This window comes from Manacus candei, unplaced genomic scaffold, assembly GCF_025592945.1.
Source record: "Manacus candei isolate 608988 ecotype Guabito, Panama unplaced genomic scaffold, ASM2559294v1 h1tg000072l, whole genome shotgun sequence".
Lineage (NCBI taxonomy): Eukaryota > Metazoa > Chordata > Aves > Passeriformes > Pipridae > Manacus > Manacus candei.
In genome coordinates, this window is record NW_026138120.1 from 1,631,595 (window position 1) to 1,658,945 (window position 27,351).

Below are 27,351 nucleotides of genomic sequence, written 5' to 3' on the forward strand. Positions count from 1 at the left end.
ATTTAAAGCCTATCTATTTTCATGTAGGATCAAACCAATAAGACACTGACAGCAATTAAAAATTGCTTTTCAAATGAAGATTATAATGTTTTCTTTTAAACATATTCAGTGCAATTTTCCAATAGGATAAACTAAGCATTTTTTTCCTTGTCTTCATCAATCAAAATTGCTGCCTAAACATTTCATTCCAGAAAACAGAAGTATGCAATGATGCATGCATGAGCTGAACACCTGCTGCTCTCATGAAGTAGACTGCATCCGTGTTGGTTTAAACAGTGGTGGATCTTTAGAAGGTTTTATGAATTTGATTTATTTTTTCCCACATTTCTTTAAAAATAATAGTTGGAGTGCTAAATTGTATTTTAAAAGTATGTCAGCAAATTATACTCAGATATCTCCCCCTTCTTTATCCCTTGATATCTTTGTGTACTTGTCCATTAAGAAATATTGTAAAAATTACTCAGGATGTTTTAATCCTAAACTACTTCTGTTTTTACAAATTTTTTTTGTCTTCATGTTTGGAATTTTTTTTTCTCAAACCAATCAATTTGTGTCCAATCAAGATACTGATTACTGTTGTGTAATGCTAAATTTACAGCAAGTGGTTTGCACAGGTGTGTAATATTTCACCTTAGTCCTTTAGCAGTTCCATCATATATTCAGAAATCACTGTATATCTGTAAAGGAAATGGACTGAAGTATAAAATGTATTTCCAAAACTTCTGTTTTCCTAATTGTTACCTAGACTCAGTTTTGCATCTTTAATGCCATCACAGCTTTCTAATGAAAGCACGTGGTAGATGCTCAAGTCACTTTTTTCCACAGTAGAATTTCTATCATTTTATTGTGCCTTTGTCAAGTGTGCATTTTGTGATTTGTTTTCTGGAATGAGATTAGAATGCAAGACAGATGCTATATGCCAAAAATAAGATTCTCATGGATTAGACTGTGTTGACTGGAATATTAGAGGGATGTAATAACATGCTAATTCACTTTATTAAGCTCCCAGCCTATCTGTGTAAACGTTTCAAAAGGCATTAGACATATGTGCAGATAGTGTACAGTGTTTACTTTACTAGATTATATTTGCTTACAAAGTTTTATGTCTTGGTTGGAAAATCTGTTTTATTACAGTAATCTCATGTCTATATGGTTAGCGCTATAGGTCTAGAGATATATTGTAATTTTTAATTCATACTGCTCTCTAGTGGGGAATGCTTTCAATGCAAAAGATCATATATATATATATATTAATGTACAGCATGTATATAAACTGGGATTACTGAAAAGTTACTGTCATCTAGAGCAATTCAGTAAAACTAGTGCTATTGTGTTAGCATTTTAATTCTTGTACTGCTTTGATTAAAGACTGAATTTATTAATTTAAAAATATTTTAGACAGATGAATCTTTGGCGTGAACAGTATCCCCAGCAAACTCCAGAAGGCTGAGAGGTTGGTAGACTGATGATACTTCCTCAGGAGAAACCTCCTCCTTCCATTAGGAAAAATATGTTATAGATCTGCTATTGAAAAAACTCAGGTTTTCTGCTAAGCTTCCACAGTCTCATAGGGGACAGTTTTGATTTGTCTGTAAAAGTTCTTGTCATCACTGCTTGTATAATAACCCTGCTTTTAATAAATAACTACTTTTATGCTGATTTTCTTTTCCTCTTTAATTTTGCTTTGGAAAGAATTATTTAGCCTGCTTTCTCACCACTTGCTTTCAACAGCTACAATCCTAGATAAGAGTTGATTATACACAAAAGCTGAAATAATACTGACAGAACTAGTGGAGTGAGTTTTAATCTACAGCAAATGCAGAGCTCCTCTCACACCTGTGTCTTTACTTTCTTAAATGAAATGGGCTTTAGTTAGCATAAAAGAGCACAATGTTAATTAGATAGCAAACAAATCAGAAAACTGAAATTGAAACTGATTTGAGCATTGAAAGATTTTATATTTGAATCTTTAGATAAAGTTGTCTTTATGACTTGATCAGAAAGCAATAAGTGTCTTTAAATCCTTGGAAGGTCTGGCAAAAAGTTTAGTTGATGAAATTTAAAACATTTGAAGCTATCTGAAGAATGATTTCCAGTATTTTGGTGTTATCAGACCCAAATCTGAAGGCTTGTTTAGACTTGTTTTTTTATGCTGAACCTTGTCTGGATCTGGTATTTAAAAGACATCTGTAGCCCATTTTCTTGCATTGCTTTAATAATCTTTTTTGTTTCTAGGTTGACTGATTTGTCAGTTAGACACCAAATAGTACCATCCTATTTAAAGCTGCAGTAATTTTTTCACTCGAAGTATAGATTAGATTCTTCGTCTAGACCTTCATTTATTCACTAAGTCTAGGAGAACAAGCACTTTAAACATTTATATGGAATAGAAAGGTCTCATCAAAATGCTAAGTTGGTATAACATTTTGCACTCCTTGAATAGTAAATTAGCTTTGCAGTGTGCAGAGCATTCCTTCCCCTGTGCCATTTCTGCTCACTTTTAATCACAGAAGCTCTTGTTTACATTGGTTTCACTTGAAGTTCTGCAGATGGGATTATCTTCTCATTTCTGTAGTCGTTACTGTCTGGTATTAGCTGAATCTAAGTTAACTATCCCTCAATTATAACCCTGGGAGGCTAAGATAAGAAACTAATAGAACATGTTTATTTGTCTTTGAACTACTTTAAATGAGAAAAATTATGAAATTATTAGATTTGTACTTGAAAGCATTCATAGGAAGTGGAGAGGAGGTGACTGGGGTTGCTAAATAAACTCAAGGGTGAGGTCTGTGCATTTAAGCTTACTGAACTAATATATAAGGGAGGGTATTTTTTTCTTCTGTTAATTGTACCTCCTCCCCCTTTTTTTCCCACTGGCTGCAGGACTGTTTCTGTCACATTTTTTCAACTGTTGCACCGTGTTTTTAGCCTTTCTTAAATAATTTATCACAGAGGGGCCACACCCATGCCTGATGGGCTCAGCTTTGGGCACGTGGCTGTGAAGTTAAGTTACATAGCAGAACTAAAAAACATGTACAGAAAGCAAAATATGTGAGTGGAAATATAGTGTTGTAATATAAAATGCAAAAAAATGTTTTCTGCCTTTTAGTGGTTTGCAGATATAGCTATCTTGTGTGTATTATTTTGTATTACTCATCAATTTTCTCTCTTATGTTTTTTCCCATCCCAGAAAATATGAAGAAGCCATGGAGCCCCGATTTACCAGTTGATAACCAGTCATACAATTCAGATTTCTCATCTATCCCAGACAGGGAAGGTGAGAAAGATTTAGCACCTGAGGGCACCGAAGAAAAGAAGGAGAGAGAAAAGAAACACACCAATTTTACTTTGTGTAGTGTTTGTAACATTCAGCTGAACTCTGCTGCTCAGGCACAAATCCACTACAATGGCAAATCCCATCAGAAGAGGTTAAAACAGCTAAGCAACGGAAATCTCAAAAGTGATAATGGTAAGCATTATAATATATGTACCTGTGCCATGTTTTAATCTGAGAATTGCAGCAATGTGCACTAACATCAGTATATATGAGTTTAAATGCTTTTTATTCAGATAACAAATTCTTTGAAGTTAAGGCAAAGGCTTTTGGTGACTTCAGAGTGCTCGAGGTCATCCCTAGCATGAGCATCTGGCAAATAGCTAAATGTGTGCTATCTGTGTTCTGTTTTATATTTTGTTTACATGATGATGTTTATTCATATTCTTTCTAATTTCATTTGCATTTTGATGGTTTTCAGCATAATCAGTGATATTCCATATTTCAGTCTATTAGAAAGGTTATACTTGTTAGGGGTGTGTTTGCTTTTAATGAATGTAAGGTGGCTGTGAAATAAATTGAAACAAATACATTACACAGAACAAATACATTCCCAAATTCATTTCACTTTAGCTTGACTGAAGTCAAACAGAGATGGAGCAAAGGTTATTTTGATTGAATTGACTTCATTGGCAGCTTTGAGCATTTTGCAGTAGGTGACATTATTTTCCTATCATCAGAATGAATTGTGCAACTCAAAGAAAAACACATTTGTGGTTTTGTGTATTAAAGCAGATTAGATAGTAGAAGCAAATGATGGTCCCTGACAAGAAAATACAGATTACTATGTTGTAATTTTCTTAGTTTCATAACAGGTAGTACTCAACGTTGCTGTACCATGTGTAGAGCTGTACTGCATTGTTCTATCTGTTTCTGTCAGAGAAATGATTGTCTTAATATCATGTACTTAGGACTTTCAGACTTACTTTCTCCAGATCACACATGTTGCTCAATACTTTGTGCCATGAGTTGCTTCCTGCCCCACCTGCAGAAGGATATGCAAAACAATAATCCTTAGATAGAACTTCATATTATTATTATAATAATCTGTGCTTTGTCCTGGGTTTAAGAGTGGGGAATAACACTGATATGTTGCCAAAGTATGTTGGATGTGAGTGCTTTTCTGTTTTTGAGATGTTACTCATTTCCATAAAAATAAAACAATAAAACAAACAACGTCCCCATAACTTTGAATAACATAATTAATTTTGTCTTTAAGTGGCAGGTTTTGGCACTGTTTGGTATTCAGGTTTAGGGAAAAATACTACTACTACTGTCAGGAGGAGCTGTGGAAATGCATAAAGAAAGATTGATTTCCTAATTGATTAAAGGTGCAATATGGTTATCCAAAAATGCATTCTTTATAAAATCAAATAAACACAATCTAATGTCATTGCTATCTTTGGTTAAGGAGAAATTGTGTTATCGTTATTATTAGCACAACAAGTTTGCTAATGATAGAAAGTGTTTTTCTGCAGTTCATTTTTCCACTTTAATCCATGATAATGAAAGCATTAGTAATTAAGCAATGCTGAAATTAGTATCAAAGAGCTTCAATTATGCTTCAGCATTTATATTCTGGAGAGGCTCAAACTAGCAGTATAGCAGCATATTTCTTATTTCCTCCTTAAAAGTATCCCTGTGTCATGTGTAGCTGCACCCATATGCAGTCAGAAAATAGCTGATTGACTATCTTGTTCTTTCTTTCAAAGTGCAGCTATTTTGGGGGATTATCTGAAACTCGAGGATTTTCAAATCTGGTAGATCTTCGAGAATCATCAAAAGTAGCTCTCCACTGAGCAGATAATGTAGGGTAGCGCATAAGGAAGTGATTTTTCCCATGTGACCAAGTTTACATCTTTTAAACTGAACATTATAAAGCAAAGAGAGGCCAATATTAAATATTTCTTGCTAGAAGTTAGAACTGAATTAGAACTGAATGTCTGAGTAACCATCCTCCCTGCACTTTGAACTGAGACCCTGTTTGAGATCCCTTTTCTAAGTCAAGTAGAAATGAGAACCTGAAAGTCCTTCCACAATAATAGGTTTTGTCATAACTTCTATATTTGAAATATGGGCAGTGTTTTTCAGACAAACGATTGTTTTGTTGATGAGACCCCAGTAAGCTCTAGTAACATAACATATGACCATGACAAAATTAATTATGACTTGACTCTTTCAGTTTATCATGTGCATGCAAATGATGCTTTTTGAAGGTCATTGAATAAACAGTACTGTTAAACACAGTACTGTTTATTCAATGTATGTCAGTAGGATACTTTATGAGAATTGTATTTCTTGTGTAGAAGTCTGATTGCCACAGAAGACAGATGTTATGCTCAGTGTCTAGGTTAATGACATTCCTGAGACTAAATTCTGCTGTAAATTATACCTGTGTAAATGTTCTGCTTTGTGGGGTTATCTTCTAATGTTTTGTCATCATAGTTATTCATTACATCTCATGGCATATGAGTGATGTGTTTGCACTGTGCACAAGAAAACTCCATTTCCAAATACAGTGTTTCACAGACTACTCTGAGTTGTATATGCCTTTGCAATGTTGAGTGCTCCCTCGGAACTAACATATGTGGAAAGCCTGGGAAAAATTTTGAAGTTGTGACTTCTCACTTTGTTTCATCTCCCACAAAGATTTGTGTATTCTGTATCACAAGGGGGTAATAGAAATGTAGGATTGATTCATATGAAACAAAAACCCATGTCCTGTTCCAAAATAATTTGCAATGGACTACTGAAGAGAGGTAGGGCTCAGCTGTATTAGCTTTGGACTTTGTAATTAGAACTGTTATGCTGGAGTCATCATCTTCCAACAGTGTGAAGTAGCTTTTATCTGCTGGATATGAATAACAGAGCATTTATTATACCTGAATATCTCTGCCTAATTTCAGAAGGTAAGTTGCATACACACAAAGCTTATTAACGTCTGCAAATATATAATTAATAAATAATGTGCATGGTGAGTTTAAATGCAGTGTTTCTTTGCTGCTCTGTTAGTATCTGGACTGAATTTGAATAACTCACCAGATGTACTCTAAAAAGTTCTGCTGGTTGGTTCTCTGTCTGCTTGGCAGCTTTACTGTACAATACCCGCATGGTTCTTTCCTGGGGCAGAGCAGCCTGAGAACAACATACTGCAGTCACAAAAGTGAGGTGAACCCAATGTTTCTTGTGTTGTTACTCGGTACAGTGATTTGTGATGACTTAATAAGACATAGTGAGACATCAGCACTTCTGTTACTGGACTGTATGTATTTGGGAGTAGCACAATTTTCTGTGTTCCTTCCTCCTAATAATTGCCTTTTATGCCACTTAAAAAGACTTCTCATGCTTCCCTGGTTACACCCTACAGTATATTCTTCTTACTGATGATTTTTTTTCCTTTCTGCTCTCATGCATGCAGTGGCAAAGTGACAAGGAAGTCAGTGGAGATTTTGAGTATGTTTTGAGATTAACAGAGGACAAAATGCAGTTTCTATCTGGTCTGCTGACAGTGCACCACTTTTTGTATAACCAGCCTGGACATTGTGGAAAGAGGTGATCTCTTGTGGAAAGTCATTTATTCTGACCAGTAGGAGCAAAACTCATTCCTCTACTGACAGAATGGAAAAATAACTGCGGATGCAAATGTGTCCCAGTACCAGTGACAAAGCTGATATTTCTAAAATTTTATATAAACCAGAATTTCTCCTCTACTTCCTTTTGTGCAAATTACTGAATTGTCATGGTTGAACAAGGCACCATCAGGACAAAACCTAAAATTGCTTTCCTCTGCAGTACTTTCTACAATACATTGGATAACAAGTGGGAAAATAATGAAGGAGATGAGCAATGTCACCAAGTTCATTCGACTCCTTTCACTTTAAAAATTGATTTCTGAACGGTTAATCTTTTGAAACACAGGAGCCAGTGAGGCATTTGGTAGTAGTTTCTTTATCTAACTCTCTGAATTCATAACCTAGACAAAAGACTATCCAGTTTAGTAAATTTACCTATAACTCTTTTTTCAGTGAAATTTCATTGAAGTAAAATTTTTTTGTACTATGAACAAGGACATTGATTGCATGGAAGAAAGAAGCAAAAAGTATCAGAATTTTTTTCCCTTGCTAATTGCAAAAAGCAAATCTCTTAATTCACCACTAGATATTAATTAAGAATGAATAACAATTTGATTGTTATGGTTAGGCTGAAATATGTACTAAAATATTAGCAAAGTTTATTTCCCACATTTTATTCTTTTTTCAGCTTCATACAGTGGTTAAATGTAATTACCCACAACAATTCTTGAGATGGCAATTTCAATGATATCTAGGCAGTAAATTTTTTGCACATTGATCAGAGAAAATATTTAATCTTTTACAACTTTTCTTTTATATTAAATCCTGAGTTTTTGTTGTTCTGCAGGTAGGAAATCCAGATGATTTACCTAAACCACTTGCAGAGTCTCCTTCCTTGCACTTTTTTGTTGTTGGTTCTTTTCCGGCTCTGTGCTGCTGCTACAGTTTTCACCTCTGCTGTCATGTTGGCTTTGGGGCAGTCACACTCTTAAGTGGTAAACTACCAAGTTATGACTTTCAGGGAAATGGTGTCACCTGCTCTTTTCATTGTGTTAGCCCTCCTTTCAGAGGAAGAGGATTGGATGGGGCATTGAGGAATGGAGGAAATCTTCAGACAAAGTATATTTTCCTTCAGAAGAGGAGATTTTCCATTAATTTCCTGGCAAGTACGAATTGTCAGATCAACTTGAGATGTCTCTGGATGTCACATCTCTTGCAACTTTCTTTTTTTTTGTCATGTTCTGATGCAGAGCCTCTCGACCCATTAACAATAAAACCAATATGCATTATGCTCTGCATATTTAAGCCTCTGATTTGTGGGTCATAGGTGCCTGTATCTTGTAAAGCAGCACAGCATGTTCCTTCTGGGTATTCTGTAATACCTCCCAAATGTCAAAGCTGGAGATCTTTGAACAAGTAGAAGTGGCTGAGGGCAGTGTGTCATCACTTTTGCTGCTTCCAAATGTAAATCTTCCTCCTTATTCCTAAGTACTTGTCTGTTTTCATCATGTTCCTATGCCAATTAGTGAACTATTAACAAGTTCTGCTTTCAAGAGCACTTTTGCAAGCAAGGTATGCTGTTAAACACCACTTGTATTTGCAGAATTTTTTTTATTATATTCAGAAAGGTTATATCATCATATATGACATCATAGTTCAGCACAAAGTTTTATCACAAGGTGAATGAAAGAAGCTCAAGAAAGAACCAGCTCACACTAGCCCCATGCATGGTGTTCATATTTCCTCTAATTAGCACAGTAGGATCCACTTAGCTTTGTGAGTATAACAAAAGGATGAATGGACGGTAAATGTGGACAAACTCTTTACATGTGTGCAAATATCCATGTGGACTTGCTGTAGTTAGCTGTCTGCTATTACAAATAAACACAAATGGACATTACTAAATTTTCATACAGACCAGTCATAGGTAAAGCTTAGTATTATAACAAGTTGTGGGAAGGCTATGGCGAAAGTTTATTGAGTGCACCTGAAGAAACTTCAATAATGCCATGCAGTCACATCAGTAAAATATATTTTAACAATTTCAAAAACATTCTTTTGGATTTGGAGGGAGAAATCCATAGCAGTTAAAAAAGCTTTTGTGTAGTGTATCTGATAATTGGTCCACTGAATAGCATGACAGAATTAAAAAAAAATTATAGGAGCCTTGAGAACTGTGATTTTATTATTATGGATAATTCTTCTGAGGCTGGGATATAAGTAGAAATTTATGTCTAAATATACTTATAGTATTTTTAAAGTTCCTTTTTGTTCATCAGATGTGCTTAAGAATGTGCTTATATCTTTTATTGAGGTATGGTTTTGGTCTCCTTTGTTTTCTACCATCTTAGGTGACAACTGAACAAAACATGCTGTGGCAGCTTATTATGAATCAAATTGTTTAAGCTGTATGAAGAGTCTCAACTATCAAGAACATCTGCCCAGGGTCTAAAGAAGTCTTTAACTGCACGTTGAAAAAGTTATGAAGAATTCAGTTTTCTACCTGAATATAAGACTGCACACGTTCTCTTTTAATACCCCCAGCTGTATAGAGTGCCCTCCTTTTGGTACTACCTCAAAGCAAGATGCTTAATAAGTTGTCTTCATCCAAAGGACATGGATGTTTGTCCATGAGAAATTCAGCAGTGTCAGACAGCTGAAACAAGTTTAGAAGTTCTTACTTTGCTGCCTTTTAGCAAACCTGGATAGGGTTTCTGAGAGCTGTGTGAAGACAGTGAGGATGAGGTACTTAAAGGTGTCTTCAACAGCACAAAGGGGCTGCTGTTATATATGCAGATTAGAGGGTGAAAATCTTTCACCGTGTGCCTCTTTCTACATTTAATCTTCCATACTCAGAGTTCTTACTCTGCATGTTCCAGACATTGTTCTGTCACAGTTGGCTTGTCCTTTTTAGGCATTTATGACCTCATGTGTTTAGGACTTTATGTTGCTCTTAGGTGTGCAACATTTTCTTCCATGTTGAAAAATAACTGCCCTTTTAGTCCTCAAATCCATGCTTAAAATGTACTTGCAAAAAGCAGGAAAACTGTCATCTTTCTCTTTGCACTTCTGCTTAGCATTAACATAGCCTCTTTAAAATAACTTTTTTTTCTTTTTCCTTTTTTTTTTTTTTTTCAGGCTAGAACCTGCCATACACCCTATTTATCTCAAATGGTTTGTCACTCCATTTAAAGATTAATAATGTTTTAGGCAAGTGATGTCTTCATGTTTTATCTGTAGCAGCAATATTGCTAATCAATGTTAAATTATCTGGATAAGATTCATTTACTCTGGAAGCAATCTGTGTCCATCTGTGTTGTTTCTGAACTCTGTGAGGTGTTGGTCTGCCATTCTTTGCTTCTCCCTGAGTGTGGCACCAGTCTCATTTCTCAGAACACTGGCATTTGATCTCATCTGTACAGCTAATAAACTGTTGAAACCTGTTTTGCAGGCTCTCCATTTAGTTCTGCTTATATCACTAGATCCAATATAGATTATGATGACCATGGCTTCCTTCCAGACCTTCTCAGTAACTTGTCTTCTTTTAATATGATGGGTTTTTTTTCGTGCTCTAGCATCTGGTAGGCAACAAATCTTCTATGAGTCATGACGACGCACTAAGTTTATCAACATTTCCTGGTATTAATTTCCTATGAGCTAGCTTTTCCCATATTGAGTTGTTTTCTTACTTCAAATATAAGTCTACAGTCCTCAATGAGACTGTAAAATGATAATTTTGTATCTCTCATGTAGCATTATTTTTTTATTTTTTAAGATATTACAGAATTGAAGCAGAATTTTTGAATGATATCTGAGTAGGAGATAAAAAAAGTAAATATCAAATGTAAGACATTTTCAGCTGACTTTTTCTTATTTATGGCTTTTTATTCCTCAGATTCAAAATACACTGTCTTTCTGACAGTCGTGTCACTGAAATCTTCAGTTAATTTTTTATCCTCTGACATGTTTCTCAGTAGAGGAAATATATTTCAAGATCAGAGTTTTAAGACTATCTCCAATTAAATTAATTAAGAACTGCTGTTGATTTCAAGAGAAGAAAGCAAGTTCCTTGCTCTATTGAGGAAATTAATTAATGATAGCACACACTTATGCTAGTTCAGTATAAGTCATCGAGGTAGCCCCAGTCCTGATCTACAGTTCTACTACAGTGGGAACGAGTCAGTCTGTATGATGTCTTTCCTTTGTTTCTCTCATTAATGCTTATAGGTCAACCTGGCTGGATTCCCCATGCAGACAGCATTGTCTGCATTATCAGACAGCAGATATATAGGTATAATCAAGATTTCCCCCCAATTTTTCCATAAATATGAAATTAGAGAGCTGGAAAGATACTTGTAAGCAAAGCAGCTCCCTTCCTAAACTAATACTTTGTTCTGTAATCAAAATCCATATTTTTAAAATATTTCTCTAGAAACTTTATGTTAGGGTAATATGTGTTTAAATACAAGCCTCCCTAGTGGGGATGGTATAATTTCTTACATGGAATATAGTGGCTTTTTGACTATAAAAACAATATTCAGTGTTTCTTTTTACAGGCTATAACAGCATAATTACTATTAAACTAAAACCAAAACCAAGATATAGTCTTCCTCTGGTGAATTCTGCAATGTTATAATGGAAAAAGAAAGTTAATGAAGAATAATTTTGTGATCAAACATTTTGTGAGCTTTAAGCAATTTCATTCATAGTGAAATACAGTGAAAGTAAAACCAGAAATGTAAGAAGTACTCACTTTGGTATTTTGAGTGCAACTGGTTAGTAATTTTGTCAAACATTATTCAGAACTGGTGAACTTAACCTTATCTAGCCTTTAAGTTAGTTCTGCTTTTAGTAAGAGGTTGAGTAAAGTAAATACCAGAAATACCTTTCCACCTGAATTATTCTAAGGTTCTTTAGAAAATGTGCTGGGAAAACTTCAGTTTTAAAGATTCAGTGGCCTACTTGCTTAATTTACATCAGCCAAGAGCAAGTTAAATACAGCCAAAGGCTTGGCTTTTTTCTTCATAGCTGTGTGTTTCAAAAGAAAAAATCACCAAGAAAATTTCACTTTGAATGTCAGATTGCTGATGTTATTTGACAGAAGCAAAGCAAATACAGGAAAATCTATATTCTTTGAAAGGCTCTGAGATGTAAAACAAAGTGTTGAAGCCTTTTTTAGTATCTTTATTTTTTTCAGCAAATTGCCTGTAGCATATCGTCAGAACTGCTGTTGATCCATGTTACAGTCTAGCTAGTTAGAGATTATAAAAATAAAATTCCTGTCCTCTAAAAGAGGGAGTCTAGGAACAAAGCTACTAGTATGCATGGATTGTTGTTAGACCTTTATTTCTGTCATTAGTGGTGACAGAGGGAAGAACAGATGCTACCAGATGCAGTAAAGAACAACAGATACCACGTCATTCAATGATGTATTAAGCCAGACTTTGTTGTCATGGCAGACCAATATTAATAACCATTCAAACTTGTTTTTTTTTTTTTAAAATAAATTAACTTTTAATGTAAACCACTGAAGATTTAAAAAATAGACTCTGTCATGTAAACACTGGAGTGATAAAACAGCTCCTAAAAAAAATTATCCGGTAATTGATATTGAACATGTTTGTGATTTTTTTTTTGGTTCTGCGTGGTGTTTTATTCTCTCACTGATCACATCTCATCATTAAATTAAATTATGATTAATTAAAAACTAATGTGGGCATGTTGAGGGAAGCATATTTTTCTACTTAGAATTGTCAGTAAAATCTAATATTAAAAGTATCACACATCAGTAACAGAGTATTCCTCATGTTTTAAAATCTTGAAATGTTCAAGAAAAAACCATTGCCATACTAATTCACTGTATTGTATTTGATTTTATCACTAACTCTTTTGATGTCAGTGACCCTTTTCACAAATAGATGAAATATGCTTGAGAAAGCCAAAGAAAAGATCCTGGAACGACCAAGCTTTAAAAAATATGTATTATTCAGAATCACAGCATTGGAATTTAAACACTTACTACCGTGAAATAAATTCTTTCAAGAACAGTGGCAAGCCTCGCTGGTCTTAGGAACACTCCAAATTAAAAGATTTTGCAAACCAACAATGTTATAACTAAAGAAAGAACAATTAAATAAGCTTATAGAGAACACAGAAGTTTCAGTACTATTCAGGAAAGAAATATTTTAATTTTATCAACACTATTTTTTTTGCAAACCAGAAGAGTTTATTTCAACAGATTGACTCTCTTAATTGTGTCTCTGTGGGGTTGTATGTATGTTATAAATGACATACATAAATATTTTGTTAGAGGCTAAAATTTGTAGTGTAGGCTAGTTTACTCTGTTATATGCCTGTAAATCTGTTCTAAGGGAAATAATATGCTTCTTTTGTGATTCCTTTGATACAGCACACAGCCCATCCTACAAAATCCATTGACCACATTATTGGGAGTACTAGAGGGTCAGGTTAAATTTGAATGTGTGTTCTTCTGAGTACAGTGATTTGTCTTGCATGTTGAAGTAATTGGCAAAACATTCATACATGCATATACGTTCACAAATGAAAAACAGTTTATTCTTAGTCTGCATAGAAATTTGTTAGCTCTTTGCTAGTTTGGCAGAAAATTCCAGTGCTGTGCTTTGTAAGGAGTGCGCTTGCATACCATCTGCTGATTAGCCCAGAGACCTGTATGGTAGTCAGCAGTTAGTTAGCTTTTAATCTTGGAAAATTGTAAGGGTTGCTTGTTTTTTCTTTTTCCTAAAGATCTGCAGTAAATTATTATTTAAAGGAATTCTCCAAACAGTATGTGTTTATTTTCTCAAATCAGAAGTCATATTCGTGATGATTTCAAGTGAACAAATGGCTCCAGAAAGCTGAATTGCATGTCTTCTAATTCAGTTTTATTCATGGCTGTTGCAGATTTCATAGTCCAGAGAACCTACTCTTTCACAGTGTAATGTAAGGTTTTTTTCTTTTCTTAAATCTTTATATTTTTCTGTTCAATAAACTCAAGAAAGCCTTGCACACATGTAAACCAACACTAGGCATGAATAGGTGTTATTACTTTTGACAGATCTCTAGGATTATGTTAGCTGTTGATAGGGTTAATGAAACATCATACCTATATGCAAGAATTCCTTTTTTCCACTGGGAATATGGAGTGGTATGATTACTATTCAGTGCTCTTAGGATATCCCTGGTATATTTTGATAAAAACATGTATTTCTTTCTGTATCTACTATTTTTTAATTTCTTTGGAGAAGAATCATCATAACAGCGCTTTCTTCCTTTGCTGACTAACTATTTTATGAAGTGTCATCACAGAAAGCTTGAGTACTCAAGCTTAGCCTATCCCCAAAGTAACCGAGAAAGAGACTTGTCACCCTGACTTACTCTTTGTGGATATCCAAAGGATTTCTGGTTAATGTGTTCTGACAGAACTCTCCATGCTCTGCAGTTCACCTGTTATAGATGTTATGCCATTAAAACAGGCTGGCTGAAGCATCACACAAAATGGCAGAACTGGCAAGTTTATCGAACAGTTTCTTCAGAAAGGCAAGGAGGGGAAAAAATAAACAAAATCTGCTTCATCCTTTCCATTCTTTTTGATGATAAAGCATTTTACAACATTCTTGAGACCAAAGCTGACAGGAATGTACGCACAGAGCACAGCAGGATTTTGAAATGTGCTCAGTTTGTTTATTTTATGTACAAAATGAGGTGCCTAAAGCTCCTTTTCTCTTGACATTGTGTAAGGTTGAAAACCACCCACTGTGACCCAAAGAAGCCCTATGGAAAAGGCTGCATATTACCCATACTGGGGGCAGTAATCAGGCCAACAGCAGCTTCCTACTAGACCATTTTGCCATAACAATATGTGAGGTTAGACTCATACTGTTTAATCTCATGGAAAACTTTAGAAGGCCTTGGTTCCTGTCTAGAAGCACTCTCTCTGGTAGTACAATGCCCTTCACAACCTCCTGTGAACAGTGGCACAAACCTCTGAACAAACTTTCATTTATGAAGGATGAAAGGGGATCAATGCTGTGACATGAGGAGACTGGCTAATGAGGGGATAGTAGGATTTGGATGGGGCTAGATCGGTGCTTTTTCATGATTTGGTGGGAAAATCAGACATGAAAATTCATTTTTATAGGATAGGATTAACTTGCAGAGGTAAAAAGAAGTATAGAAAATTATTACAATGAGTAACTGAACAACTGTGGGGATGACTGCAGGATAGGGGAGGGAACTGTTTGTCTTGCATGTTGAATTAATTGCAAACCTGACAAAACATAAGATGTATTTTGCTTCCTGACCATCTTGAAGTCATTAAGGGAATTAGCATAACTTTCCATAGAATTCATATGTCACATTCATTTGAATGCCTGGTGCATACATTTCCTACTCAGATGGTGGGCTCCTTCTGCCAGACGCTGGCAAGTTGGTGTAAATTACCCAGCAGAAGTTAAAATGTTCTTTCATTGCAAGCTGACAAAGTGAAAGAAATATGCACAAAACCAACACTCTTCCCAGACCTGCCACCCTCTCATTTCTTCCTCCTTCTTCTTCAAGGAACCACAGGAAAAGAATTCCTAATCCTTATCTGAGGAAAACTAAAATGAAATGCTTATCTGAGAACTGCTTGATTTTAAGCAGGTTAAAGACTTCAAAGTTAAACTGTGGCACTTGTCAACTTTTTGAATTTATGTGGTACTTTAATTTTCTGCTGCTTGTAATCCAGAGTTTTAAAATAATGTTTCCATGGACACAACTTAAAAAAAAAAATTCTTAATAACTAGAATTATGTTTCAAGAAAAGGCACTTCTGCATTATATTTTTTACCCCATGTAAATACCAGCAAGATGATACAATGCAGAAAAAACCTTTCTACCTGGCTCAGCACAAGAAGGAATGATCCCAATTTAGTTAGCATATTGTCTGAACACTAAAGTAATGAGCAATGAATCACACATTCCCTCTGATGAATCCAGGTTTCCTTGCATAGAATGTTAGGTGAGTCTTGGAAATTTTCTCCTGGAAATACAAAATATACCTAATTCTTTGTACTCTTCTAGACGAAAAATCCCTAAGAATGTAAAAAAAAAGGCCCATAGCATATTTGTTGTGTTGCAGTATCATCAGTTGTTCTTCTATCACTAGTTTAATTGGATCATGATGTGTGTGGAATTATTTAATACCATATGGTAAGGTTATATTTGCTATGTTGGCAGTCCTCAGGATGGGGGTTCTGTTACCCTTATTGCTATGTAAGGCAGGAGGAATGTGAAGACTCTAGAGTAATACTATTAATAGCACAAAATACTGATAGCATCAAAAATAAAATTAAAGTTTTTAGGGTTTTTTTCACCTTGTGCTATGTAGTAATTTTTCCTCCTTGCTTTTCTTTATTGGTGAACCTTGCTATTCAGACATTACTTTCTATCAAATTAAATTGCAAAAAAATTATTCCCTCAGAAGCTGCCTTTCAGCTTCATTCCTAAGTCCCCCAATGAATACTGAAAGTGTTGGAAGCTGTATTTTCATGATGTTTACAGAATTGCTCAGAAGTTTACAACTTTTTTTTTTTTTCACCTTTTCTTCTTTGTGAAGATCAAAGTAACAAGTTTTCATTGTTCAGCAGTTGTTAACATATAATATAATATACCCACAGGTAGAGTAGATCCTAACATCCCTGGTGTTTTGCAATTAGAAAAAAAGCCCTAGTGGATATTTAATTTACCCATAGGTTCATTAGTGTTTGAAGCAGCTACTGCCAAATTCTGGAAGGGTTTGTTCAGAGTAAATGCTTGGGGGCTTGATCTGTGATTTTTTAAATGCCTTTGGGAGGTGAGATCAGATGTGTAAGAATGTGATTGTGTTTATTTTTTTACATGAATCCCACTGCTAGAAACCTTAGGGATTTGCTGTATCAAAGATATTTATGAGAATATCACCCTTGGCTACAGTTTGAAAGGGAGCAATGTAGGACAGGGACAGATGAAGGATAGGCAAGCTGGTGACTCTGGTCATAGAGAATGTTGAGTGTCCTAGATCTGCATAACCTTTCTGATGCATAGCAGTCAAGCAAAATAGGTGAGTGTGCAGTATTCTGTAGTCACATGTCCACTTCAGAGTTTGCTTGTGTATTACTGCTCCTGAATGTTCATAATTTCAGAAACAGCAAAGCATGACCAGGACTAACCACCCAGTGGATGGATTCAGAATATGCTGTTGTCTGTGCATGGCGTGATCTTATTTGGACAACAAGATCTTCAGGCATGTGACTATTATATTTAGCCTTTGGTGTGAAACAATTATTTGTTGTTTAGACACTTGAGCTTCTGTGTTCTTTCAATTTTCCTGCTTTAAAGGGAAGAATAGGGCAAGAAGATGGTTATAACATCTGGCAGGTTTTTCATAGCAGTTCCTCAACATGTCTGGGTTAAGATTTCCCACAGATAGTAGATAGTAAAAATGATGAAGCAAGAAGAAAAAGAGGAGAGTTATAAAATCAAGTTGTATTTGAATTTTCTTTCACTGCAGATGTATTGTTCTTGTAAGAAGGAGGAATTATTTGCCCTCAGTTCAGCAAGAGATCTTGAGCATTACAGAGAACTGCTGGACTTGATGATCTGAAAGGTCTTTTCCAACTGAAATAATTCTATGAACTAGCCAAAGGACCATTTAAACAAATTAAGAAATCTAACATTTATATTATTTTGCTGACCAGAATAGTCCCATAATCTGTTAGTAATACACATCTGCTGATTTATAAAAATAAGTATATGCATGAACATGTGCACATGCATACAGAGGGTTTTAATTAGTTGCTGAGATAATGTATAATTCTCTGCCCTTCTAAATTTGCTGATTGAAAAATTAAGAATTCCTGCCCTTTAAATGCTCAGCTTTCACAGAGGTTACAGTAAATCTCTTAATCTCCCAAGCACTTATTCTCTTCTGTGTTCTTCACAGACATTTATCCACGGGATATTCATTTCCAATCTGTATTTAAATCCAGGAATTACTGTGTGGGCTTTGAGCTATCTGCTTTCATGCACTGCTAATGGGCTCTACCACAGAAACTCTGGATGAGCTGGGAAAAAAAAAAAGAAAAAAGATTCAAGCCCAGTCATATTTGGCTTCTGTTTCAGCATAGGCTAAACTCTATTTTTTCTTGGTGAAGAGAGCATTAAAAAAAGCAATTATTTGGGGGTGAGGGAAGGGCAGGATGGATCCACAGTAAAGGATTTATTCTGGCTTTAAAGAGAACACTGTATCAGATTTTCAGTCTTATAATGGGACATAGTTGAACTTACCTGCTGAATGGGGCGTGAGGATTTGAAACATATGCTGGATTTTTGTCAAATACCCTCAGCACTTTACTTCATGTTCCTTAGAGAATTTGTAGTCCAGAATCTTGGATGTAAATGGTCATAGTTAGAGCATAGTGCTAATAACAAGGTTGTATGGGCCAATCCCTATATGGGCCATTCACTTACCATTTGGACTTGATGATCCTTGTGGGTCCCTTTCAACTCAGAATATTTGTGATTCTGCATGATTCTGTAGAATTTTACGTTGTTTTGTAAATACACAGTAACTCACAGTGGCATGTTTTCCCATTAATTAGTAGATGCTTTCAGTCATTATGCTGAATGACCCATTTCTGTAAGAGAAACTTAGTATTAAATAAATATTATGTTGTAAAATAAAACACAGTAACATGGTGTTCTTTTAAGTAGTTACAATGAAGCTTCCTCTTGACCTTCTGGCATTTTCTCTCCTGCACATCAAAGAATTCATTTCAGTTTCATCGAGAGCATACTTAGAGGGTAAAGTGAAGGAAATTGAAAGAAAATGTGCTGAGGAGACCTTTAGTTCTGTATTTCCAGCTTCTGTAAAATAACCCAAATCTGAAAACTATGCTAAGATGTATCCAGAGAAAAATATGTAGTATTACCAATGAACATAAATCCTTTAAATAATTTTTTTTCATCTTCTGTTGTTCTCTTCCCATCCTCTTTTCCTTTCCAGCATTGTTCTCTTTATTATTTCTCTTCTCTGTCCCCATTCTGTGAGCCTTTCCCCGGAGTACAAATCATTCCTCTTTCAGTGCACTGTATTTTCTGACTGTTCTTTACTAATTCAGCTTTGCTTTGCTGTTTTGGTATTATAAATGTACTGTGTTATCAAAGATGACTAAATACATTTGACCAATAATCACAAGATGCATTTCTTCTTTCCTGATTATAATATTATATATACTTTCAGTATTATTATTACAAGGGTTTGGAGCAATGCTCTTTATTTTCTGTTAAATGTGCTTAAAGTTTTAAATTTTGCCTCTGAAAATACTCTTACTCGGAAGTGATGATGAATTTTTTGGGAAAAGAAAGATTTTTGTTTTTTAATTGTGTGTTTTGGTCTCATGTGGAACTATAAGCGCAAATAAATGGACTAATTAAACTGTGATGCTTATTAGGCTCTTGACAAACACAGTTATACTCTCTTTCCTGGTGCTGGAAGAGTCTGACTCAAATCATCATTCATAGCATGTGAAACTTCTGAGTAGATGGAGACTAGGAAAAAGTTCAGGTCAAATCTTGTGAGATGCTGCTTACCTCTTTCAGTTCAGATTAAAGAGCTTGGGCCAAAGAGTACCTTGAAGGGAAGTGATGGACTCACACCAGTATCTTGGGCTCTCATGATAGCACAAAACAGGCATTGGAAAGGAGTTGCTGACTTGTACCAGCTTGAGGTTGGACTTCTTAATTTATTGATATGCATAACTTAAAGAACAGATAATAATATGATCTAATTAGGTGTTATTCAGCTATTTAGTAAATGATTGCCTGAGCACATTTACTTAAAACCCTCTGGTGCTAGGAAAACAATAGCAATGAATCTGAAACTTGCTTTTTATTTATGTACTTATTTTCCCTCCTTAAGGGACCAAAGCTCTATCCAACAATTCTTAATATGTCTCTGCCTCAGTAAATTTATACACTAGGGGTTTTCTTACTCTTTTTTCCTACCAAGTTAAGCACTTGTAAGAGAATGTCCAATGTTTCTGTAACCAAAAGGTATTACATAAAATCACTATTTTTATTATATTATTTAAACACAAAGCTATTATATTGCTCTGTGAGCAACAACCTGTCCCCACATTGCATATTCCTAGCTGAAACTAAAAAAGACAACCAAAAAAACAATGGAAATGTTCAAGGAGGAATAAAGAGAAAACCTGAAAAAAAGTAATTTAAAATTTGGATAAATTTGAAGTGTGAGTTTTCTAAATCTGCAAATCTGTTCTTTAATAAATTAGTATTCAATGGCTACTTTTCAAAAACAATAAGTTTTTGGTCACACAATGTTCTTGTTTGCTGTAGATTGCTGCATGTTGCTGATGAATTGCGTGCTTCTTAGCAATAACATTTCTTAATAGAATTGACCACAGCAATGAAGAGAAATTGTCTGTGAGAGAAACTTGTTTGAACTGGCATTTAACTTGCAAATCATAGAAGTTTATGCTGATGAATGGCCCATTTAAAAATCAGGTGGACTAAAGTGCGGAGAAGTCTCCTTCAGAACTTATTGAATTTAGTCTTAATATCTCAGGCCCTTGGATGTTACAGCCTTTCCTTTACTTTTTATTTTTGCAAAGTAAATTTAAGGAAGTGGGATATAGCTCTGTTCTTCAGGATTTGAAACCTTCACAAAACCTCATTTCTCTCCCTCTTGTTGCAAAGCTTACAGATTGAAACATAAGTTTCTATTTGTCAATTAGATTTAATATTTGGCATTTGAGCTTAATTAATTTTCCCAACATTTAATAACTGCACTTAACTGAAGCCTGTTTTGATGACTAATTACTGTGAATTTATTGCTGTCTTGACATTTCTATTACACCAATGATTACAGTGAAATCACTTAAAAAACTTTAGTACATTTCAAGTTGTTTGCTTATGAACTGTTTATTCATCCCCTTTATGGGAAAGCACTGTGGCAGTAGGGACTGCAGGTACTGAGTGGGCTGCTGTAAGAAATTACTTACATCAGCTTCTCATCTGGCAAATTATCTGATAGTCCAGCAGGCATTTTCACCTACTTGTAATACCAATGGGGATATTTAGTATCTAAATAAAGCTTCTCAGCCAGCCCAAATGCAGGTGTGGAATATGAGACATGCACACTTCCTGACTTGCTCAAAACCTTGCAATGAGTTTCTGGCAACCAGAACTAGAATGAAGGATATCTGATTCAAGTTCCAGTCATCATGGCATGCCTCTCTTCTGATTTTTACACCCCAAATCTGACAGGTAATTCACTTACCAGTCTAAGTGTTTTCATCAAAAACTGTGGTGCCTCTTTTTCTTTATCCACAACTACCTGACAAGAATCAAATATATATTTAATAAATCTTTCGAAAAGCAATATTGAAAAACTTACTTTTGTTCAAATATTTTTATCCTTTAGTAAGTTTCCTCTGGTAATAATTTCTGATTCTTTGGCTGGTAATATATATTAAACTTTGTCTTCTTAGCAGACCTGCTGTCATCAGATTCCTAAAAGAGCTATGCTTATTTTGCTATGTTTCTAGGATTGCGAATGGAATAGTCAGCTATGTTTTTTTCACCCAAAGCTTGACACAGGAATGGTTTGTGAGAATACCTGCATGTTTGCTTAAGCTTATTTTTCTGTGAATTGTAGTTTGAAGATTTTCTTATTAATTTGTTAAAAATACCTGAACAAACAAAAACCAAGCAAACAATCAACCCCAAAAAACCAAACACACATCTCCCTCTCCAAACTGAAAGAAACCCAAACTAAACTTCAGGACACTTTTTAATCCTCTTAGCACATCAGAATAATTTACAGCATACGTGTAATTTTATGCTATGTACATTGTGTTAAGGATCATAAAAAAAAATAACAAGTAGTTCCACTGAGAACAAGAATGGAAATTTGTAGTTACACCATTTCTTAGAGTGCCTAATTTAAAAGATTTAAAGATAGGGTTATGAACTGGAAGTTACACAAGTTTTCAATACCAGCCAAACTCATAAATTATTTTATTCCTCTGAAATGTAGCTGAACTCATCAGAGTTTGAAGTGTACATGCCAAGAAATCATCAGGCTCATGCCAGTGACCTGCGGTTCCACTTGTTTCCATCAGCCATTGGGAGCTTTGTTCTCTGAGGATCTTCCAAGGTTGCAGTAGGCTTCTCTGACTGCTAGTGTCTTTTTGCTGTTTGTTTTTATCATCACTTTTACGTAGCCTCTTTAGCTCTAATGGATGAATGGATTTTAAGACCATCTGCAGCTGCTATTAATATCACTCTTCAGTGTGTATATTTCCACAAGCATTTGGTAACAGCTGTTTGAGCAAAACACTTTTTGATTTACTTCCTTTCTATCTAATTTTGCAGTACCACTTCCTTTTTTTTGCTCATTTTAGTAATATTTGTCTATCAGAAAGTGTCAATCATAAAATTTTAAGAAAGTCCTTTGCAAATGTCCAGTGAGGTATTTGAATTTAAAAATGAATATTTAGTGTACATTTTGTGTCAGCAATTTAAAATTAACAGTCTATTTTAGTGGTATTTATGGCAATAGTTTATCAGAAGTTTGAGTGTTACTATAAAGATTCCTTGGTTTACTCTAATTATATGTAAGTATGTTCTTCTGGCAAATAAAAGAAATTATTAATGTTAAAATTTGTACTCAGCATATATTTATTTGAAAGATTTAAAAATACTGTTGTATTGTAATGACTTCCTCAACAGTGTGTTCTTTCTCCTTGATTACTGTTTGATGTGTGATGTGTATATGTAGGTAGGAGAAAAGCTTTCTAATTCATTAAAAGATTATACAAACTTAAGAGATATATAGGTTTTAATGATTGGATAATCTTACTGCCATTATACATCCATGGAGAAATATTTTGCCTGACATGAATTCCTCTTCTGTTCTGAAGGAGAAACCTTCATTTGGTCTCGTTAAAACATAGGATATAAAGGAAATATCAGTGGCCACTTTAAAAACAGCTGACTGAAAATAATGGTGCTGCTTATGTTTGGAGCAATGAAATATATTTGCCCCTCTTGGCTTTCTAGAATGGCTTTTGGTAGTTTTCCTTGAAGTGACTGATTTTCTAGGCATTTATGGCACAGTGGTGTCAATGAGCTTTTCATCAGAGGTGGGAGTCTACAAGAGAAAAAATGGGTTTCACTGTAGTCTTCAGAACCACAGTACACAAGAAAAGGAAAAGTCTCTGGAAGTTTAAAAATTTTCAGCAGCTACTTTGGTTCCGCAAGCATCGTTCGTCTTGCTTGACTGAAACAGGATTCCTGTGCTCTAGTAGATGTAAAAGTGCTTGGCTACCATTATGAGCAGGGGACAAAGATGTTTTTTCTTCTTTTTTATCATGTAATATCTTTACACAGTTTCATCAATCTATTTTCCATTTATGTTATGGTAAGGAATAATATAAAATTTTCAATTAAAAACCTTCATCATTTAGTGATGATTATGCCAGTTAAATTAGTTCTTGATGTTACAAATCCAAATGATAGTAATAAGAGCACTTAGGAAATAAAGTGAAATCCGTCTTTTCTCTACTCTGTAAGGAGATTTGGCAGCTCTTCCAATAGGGTCGTACTGATCCTTCTTCCATTGTGTCTCACCACTTGGTCAGGCTGTTGTTTACCGATTATCTGATGTTCCTAGTATTTTTCTTTTGACATTCAGGAGTTTCTAAATAGTTCACTGCTTGGAAAAGTCGTCCTCTGGAAAGGCAAGAAATGTGGGGAGATCACTTTCTGAACAGAATTTACAGCTGTGTTTTTAGAGCAGGACTCTACTTCTAGATTGTGATCTAAGGTAAACTTCCAATTTGGAAACAGACCCTTTTTAAAGCATATGATACTTTTAATGGAGATTCTGTTTTGAGAGCAAAATATAGGTTTTTCTTCTGCTACCTTCAGTGTGCTCACTGGGTAAGATTAATTCTAAGTCAGTCTTAGGGATGTGGCTTTACAAATCCAAAAAACCTTCAAAAAATAAGACGTTTCTGTGATGGGTCAGTGAGTTCCAAAATAAATAGTCTGGGCTGTGCATTCTGGTAAGTAAATGGTTTAAATGGCAGCACTACAGAGTTTATATTTTACAGTCAAGCTTTGTAAGATACAGCTATGACTCTTGACAGGCATTGTACTGCTTCAGCGGAGGAAACTGCCCCTGCTGCTTTACCATTACCATTGATAATGAAGTTTCTGGATCTAGTACTCTTAATTTTATTTTTAATGCTGGTCAGAAGACAAAGAAATACAAGTTCTTATTCTGAAGCCATATTGTCTGTTCACACTACAGGAGAGCTTGTATCTCTCTGAAAACCAAACAGCTATTGTGGCAGGTAATCTTTTTGAACATACTATCAGATGTTGCCACTTTTCTTACAGCAATAATAATAGCTACAGCTAGTGAACACCAACACTGAACCAAGAGTTTATTGTTTTCCTAAATGTGACTTTTAGCACTGCTTGTATTAGATGCTAACTTATAGCGTTTCTTCTAGCCTGACCTGAATTTCTTGGGGATTTACAGGTGTATTATATTAAGGTACCAGCCAGACTGCATTCAAATGAAATACAAGTCTAGCTTTTTTTGACAGGTGAAGTGCTTAACAGTTCTGCTTTCTAGTCCTATCATTTGAAAGGATCAAAAGAAGCTTGATAGTCTAAAATTTAGCGCTATGTTGCTTTGAGGAGAAAGTCATCTGTTTTCATGTCATCTAAAGCCAAATAATCTGTGACAAAACTGGAGGGAATAGATAATTTTTTTTTTCCCTTTATGTGGAACATACAGAAGGGAAGAAGGATTGCTGAAATATTATTTGAAGGGCAGATTGTAGAACAGGAGATGTATTTCTGGAGTAAAAGATAGCAGCTTTAAAATGCTGTCTTGGCTAGCTTTGGCTTATATAGCAAAAATGTTAAGCCCCTCCAAAGACAACCTTGGATGACCCATATGCTAATACTTCCTGGCCAGCATTACTCCTGATTAGAAAGGAATCTAATAACCTTCCTTGGCAGAGACTGCCATTGTCTCATGCCACCAGTGATCTCTAGCAGCAGTACTGAGTGGGTAGCTTCATGGGAGTCTTGCACAGTTTTGCAGTATTCCACAAAAGTCTACCCTGTGTGAATGTGACATTATTTCTTGCCTCACCAAACTTCAAAATAATGTAAGAAAAAATATCACGATTCAAGTGTTTTATTTCACCCACTAACAGTGACTTTTGTGGGACAGCTGCTCTAAGAGTTGTGGAAATGGATGCATAGACAGAAAAGAGAATTTGTCTCTGTGTAGTCATGCTCTATTCTTGTGGCAGGATCCACTGACATTTTATACTTTGTTATTCCTGCTAAATGTCTATAGTCTTTCATTAATATTCTTGTACCATTGTTTTAAGAAAAGGCTTTTCTGAAATGTATGCTATACTTATGTTTTTGATAAGCTGTGATATCCCTGTTAGTACATTTGAGAACTGCCTTCTCAAAAGTATTGCATTCAAGAACTACTTGAATTGTGTATATCAAAACTACCAGAGACAGCACTTTTACTTTAGGAAAAAAACTCCCACACCCTCACCCCAAAAACCACCAACAAAAAAAAACCCCAAACCCAACAAAGGCTCCTTATTTGGGGAATTTAAACTAGTTACCTGTGACATTTCCAGAATATTTCTTCATCTACCACAGTGATTCCTACAAGATGCACCACAGGAAAGGGAACAGGCTAAAGAATTGAACTCATAGTAAGATTTTGAAAGGTAAGAGGAACTCCCTGCTGAACTGCCTTGCCTGGTTTGTTTTTCAGAACATTTCCAGTATGAGGAACATGTGAAGGCTAGGTCATCGTTTATGAGAAGTCACCTGATACTTTTTTTCCATTGAATACTTGAAAGGTTTTGCTGGAGTATCACTTGCTCAGTACACTTGAAGGTGTTTTCAAAGTTATTTTTTTATGCCATAGGATAACATTTACCTTGAATGCTTCCACTAGGAGGTGATGATGTTAATTTTGTGAGAATATATTTTTCTGTGAAATTCAGTTTTAAGTAACATCAGGGAGACATTAAGGGGATCTGTATTAAATCTGAAGAGTTTACAAATTTTTTACAGTCTTCTGATGAGTCTACTGGATATAGTTTTTTTGTGACTTAGAAGTCAACTTCTGTTTCTCAATTAAGTTTCACACTTAATAAGTCCAAATTGACCAACATTTGACATAAATGTTGCTGTTCTCTTTAGCTTCAAATCAAAATTTAATTAAATGCAGATGCAAGATTGAGTAATGTCTTTAGTGCTCTGCTTCCACACAGCAAACCCTCATGTCACTTATAAGACATTTGATGTCTGATGTGGTTTCCTGTCTGTTTGTGGGAAATGTTTTCCTGAGGAATTAATGTCTTATGGAGAACCAGCTGAGCTCCAATATCTGCCACAAGTTTCAATCTGTTGTCCATTGCTAGAAATCTGATCTCTCTGTCAGTACCGCCTCTGAGTAAATACTGTAAGTGGCAGGTACTTAAAGAGAAGAATTCATACCTACTTGGGCTGTAAAACATTATTTACTCTTTCCTTTTCGTAATTTTCTAGCTGTTCCCCGAAAATCTGCAGTCTTTCAGATCTCTTGAGGTTCCTCTTGCAGTTCATTGGGACGTCCTTGAATTAGTTTTGAAGAGCAAATCAAAGATCCTCAGATCAAAAGAATGAAAGCTCAGACGTGCACTGAGGTTTTTATGTATGTAGAAATTAGTTAAACCTACATTGCTTTCCATAATTTTGTATGAACATTTCTATTTTTGATATATGAAAAGGAGAACTTTGCCTAGTGTTTTATATTGTAAGCATGTGTATGGGAGAAAATTGTCTTAATAGTTTTTCAATTAATTAGAAATATTTCTACTCAACTTGGCTACTCTTACTGTACTTTTCACTAGGCTAAAAAGGTTTATTTTTCTTATCTAAACTTTTGCCAGCTTCCCTGAGCCTGTTTCCAAGAATGGTTAATTTCCATGCAAAGTAGAAAGAGATCTTGCAATTGCAGTTAGTAAGTCTGGTTTTGGCACCTGAATATAGAATTAAACAAAAGACTGCATTTTAACTTCTTCACTACATTTTACTTATTTTTTATTTAACTGCCTGCTGTAGGAAACAGTATCAGTGCATAAAAAGATTCCTGGAAATAGTAATACCTGACCACTAGTTGTAATTTCCCCACCTTTAGTTTGAGACAATAAATTTTTTACTAAAATTAAAATTCTTTTCCTTAGAATAGTAATACTTCAAATTGTTACACAGGACACTTTTTAATATGAACTTTTTGCTAGAAAGTTATAGTTCAGTTTCCTTATCTCTGATGAACTTGCAA

General features: G+C 35.0%; 1 protein-coding gene across 2 annotated transcripts in view; it reads left to right on the forward strand.

Moving 5' to 3' along the window:
- ZNF385D (zinc finger protein 385D) overlaps positions 1-27,351 on the forward strand; it is a 417,123-nt gene that overhangs the window by 81,225 nt on the left and 308,547 nt on the right. For both annotated transcript variants that reach the window (XM_051808381.1, XM_051808383.1), the window contains exon 2: positions 3,191-3,469. In XM_051808381.1, the coding sequence (XP_051664341.1) occupies positions 3,191-3,469 (279 nt within the window). The remainder of the gene's footprint in view (positions 1-3,190; positions 3,470-27,351) is intronic.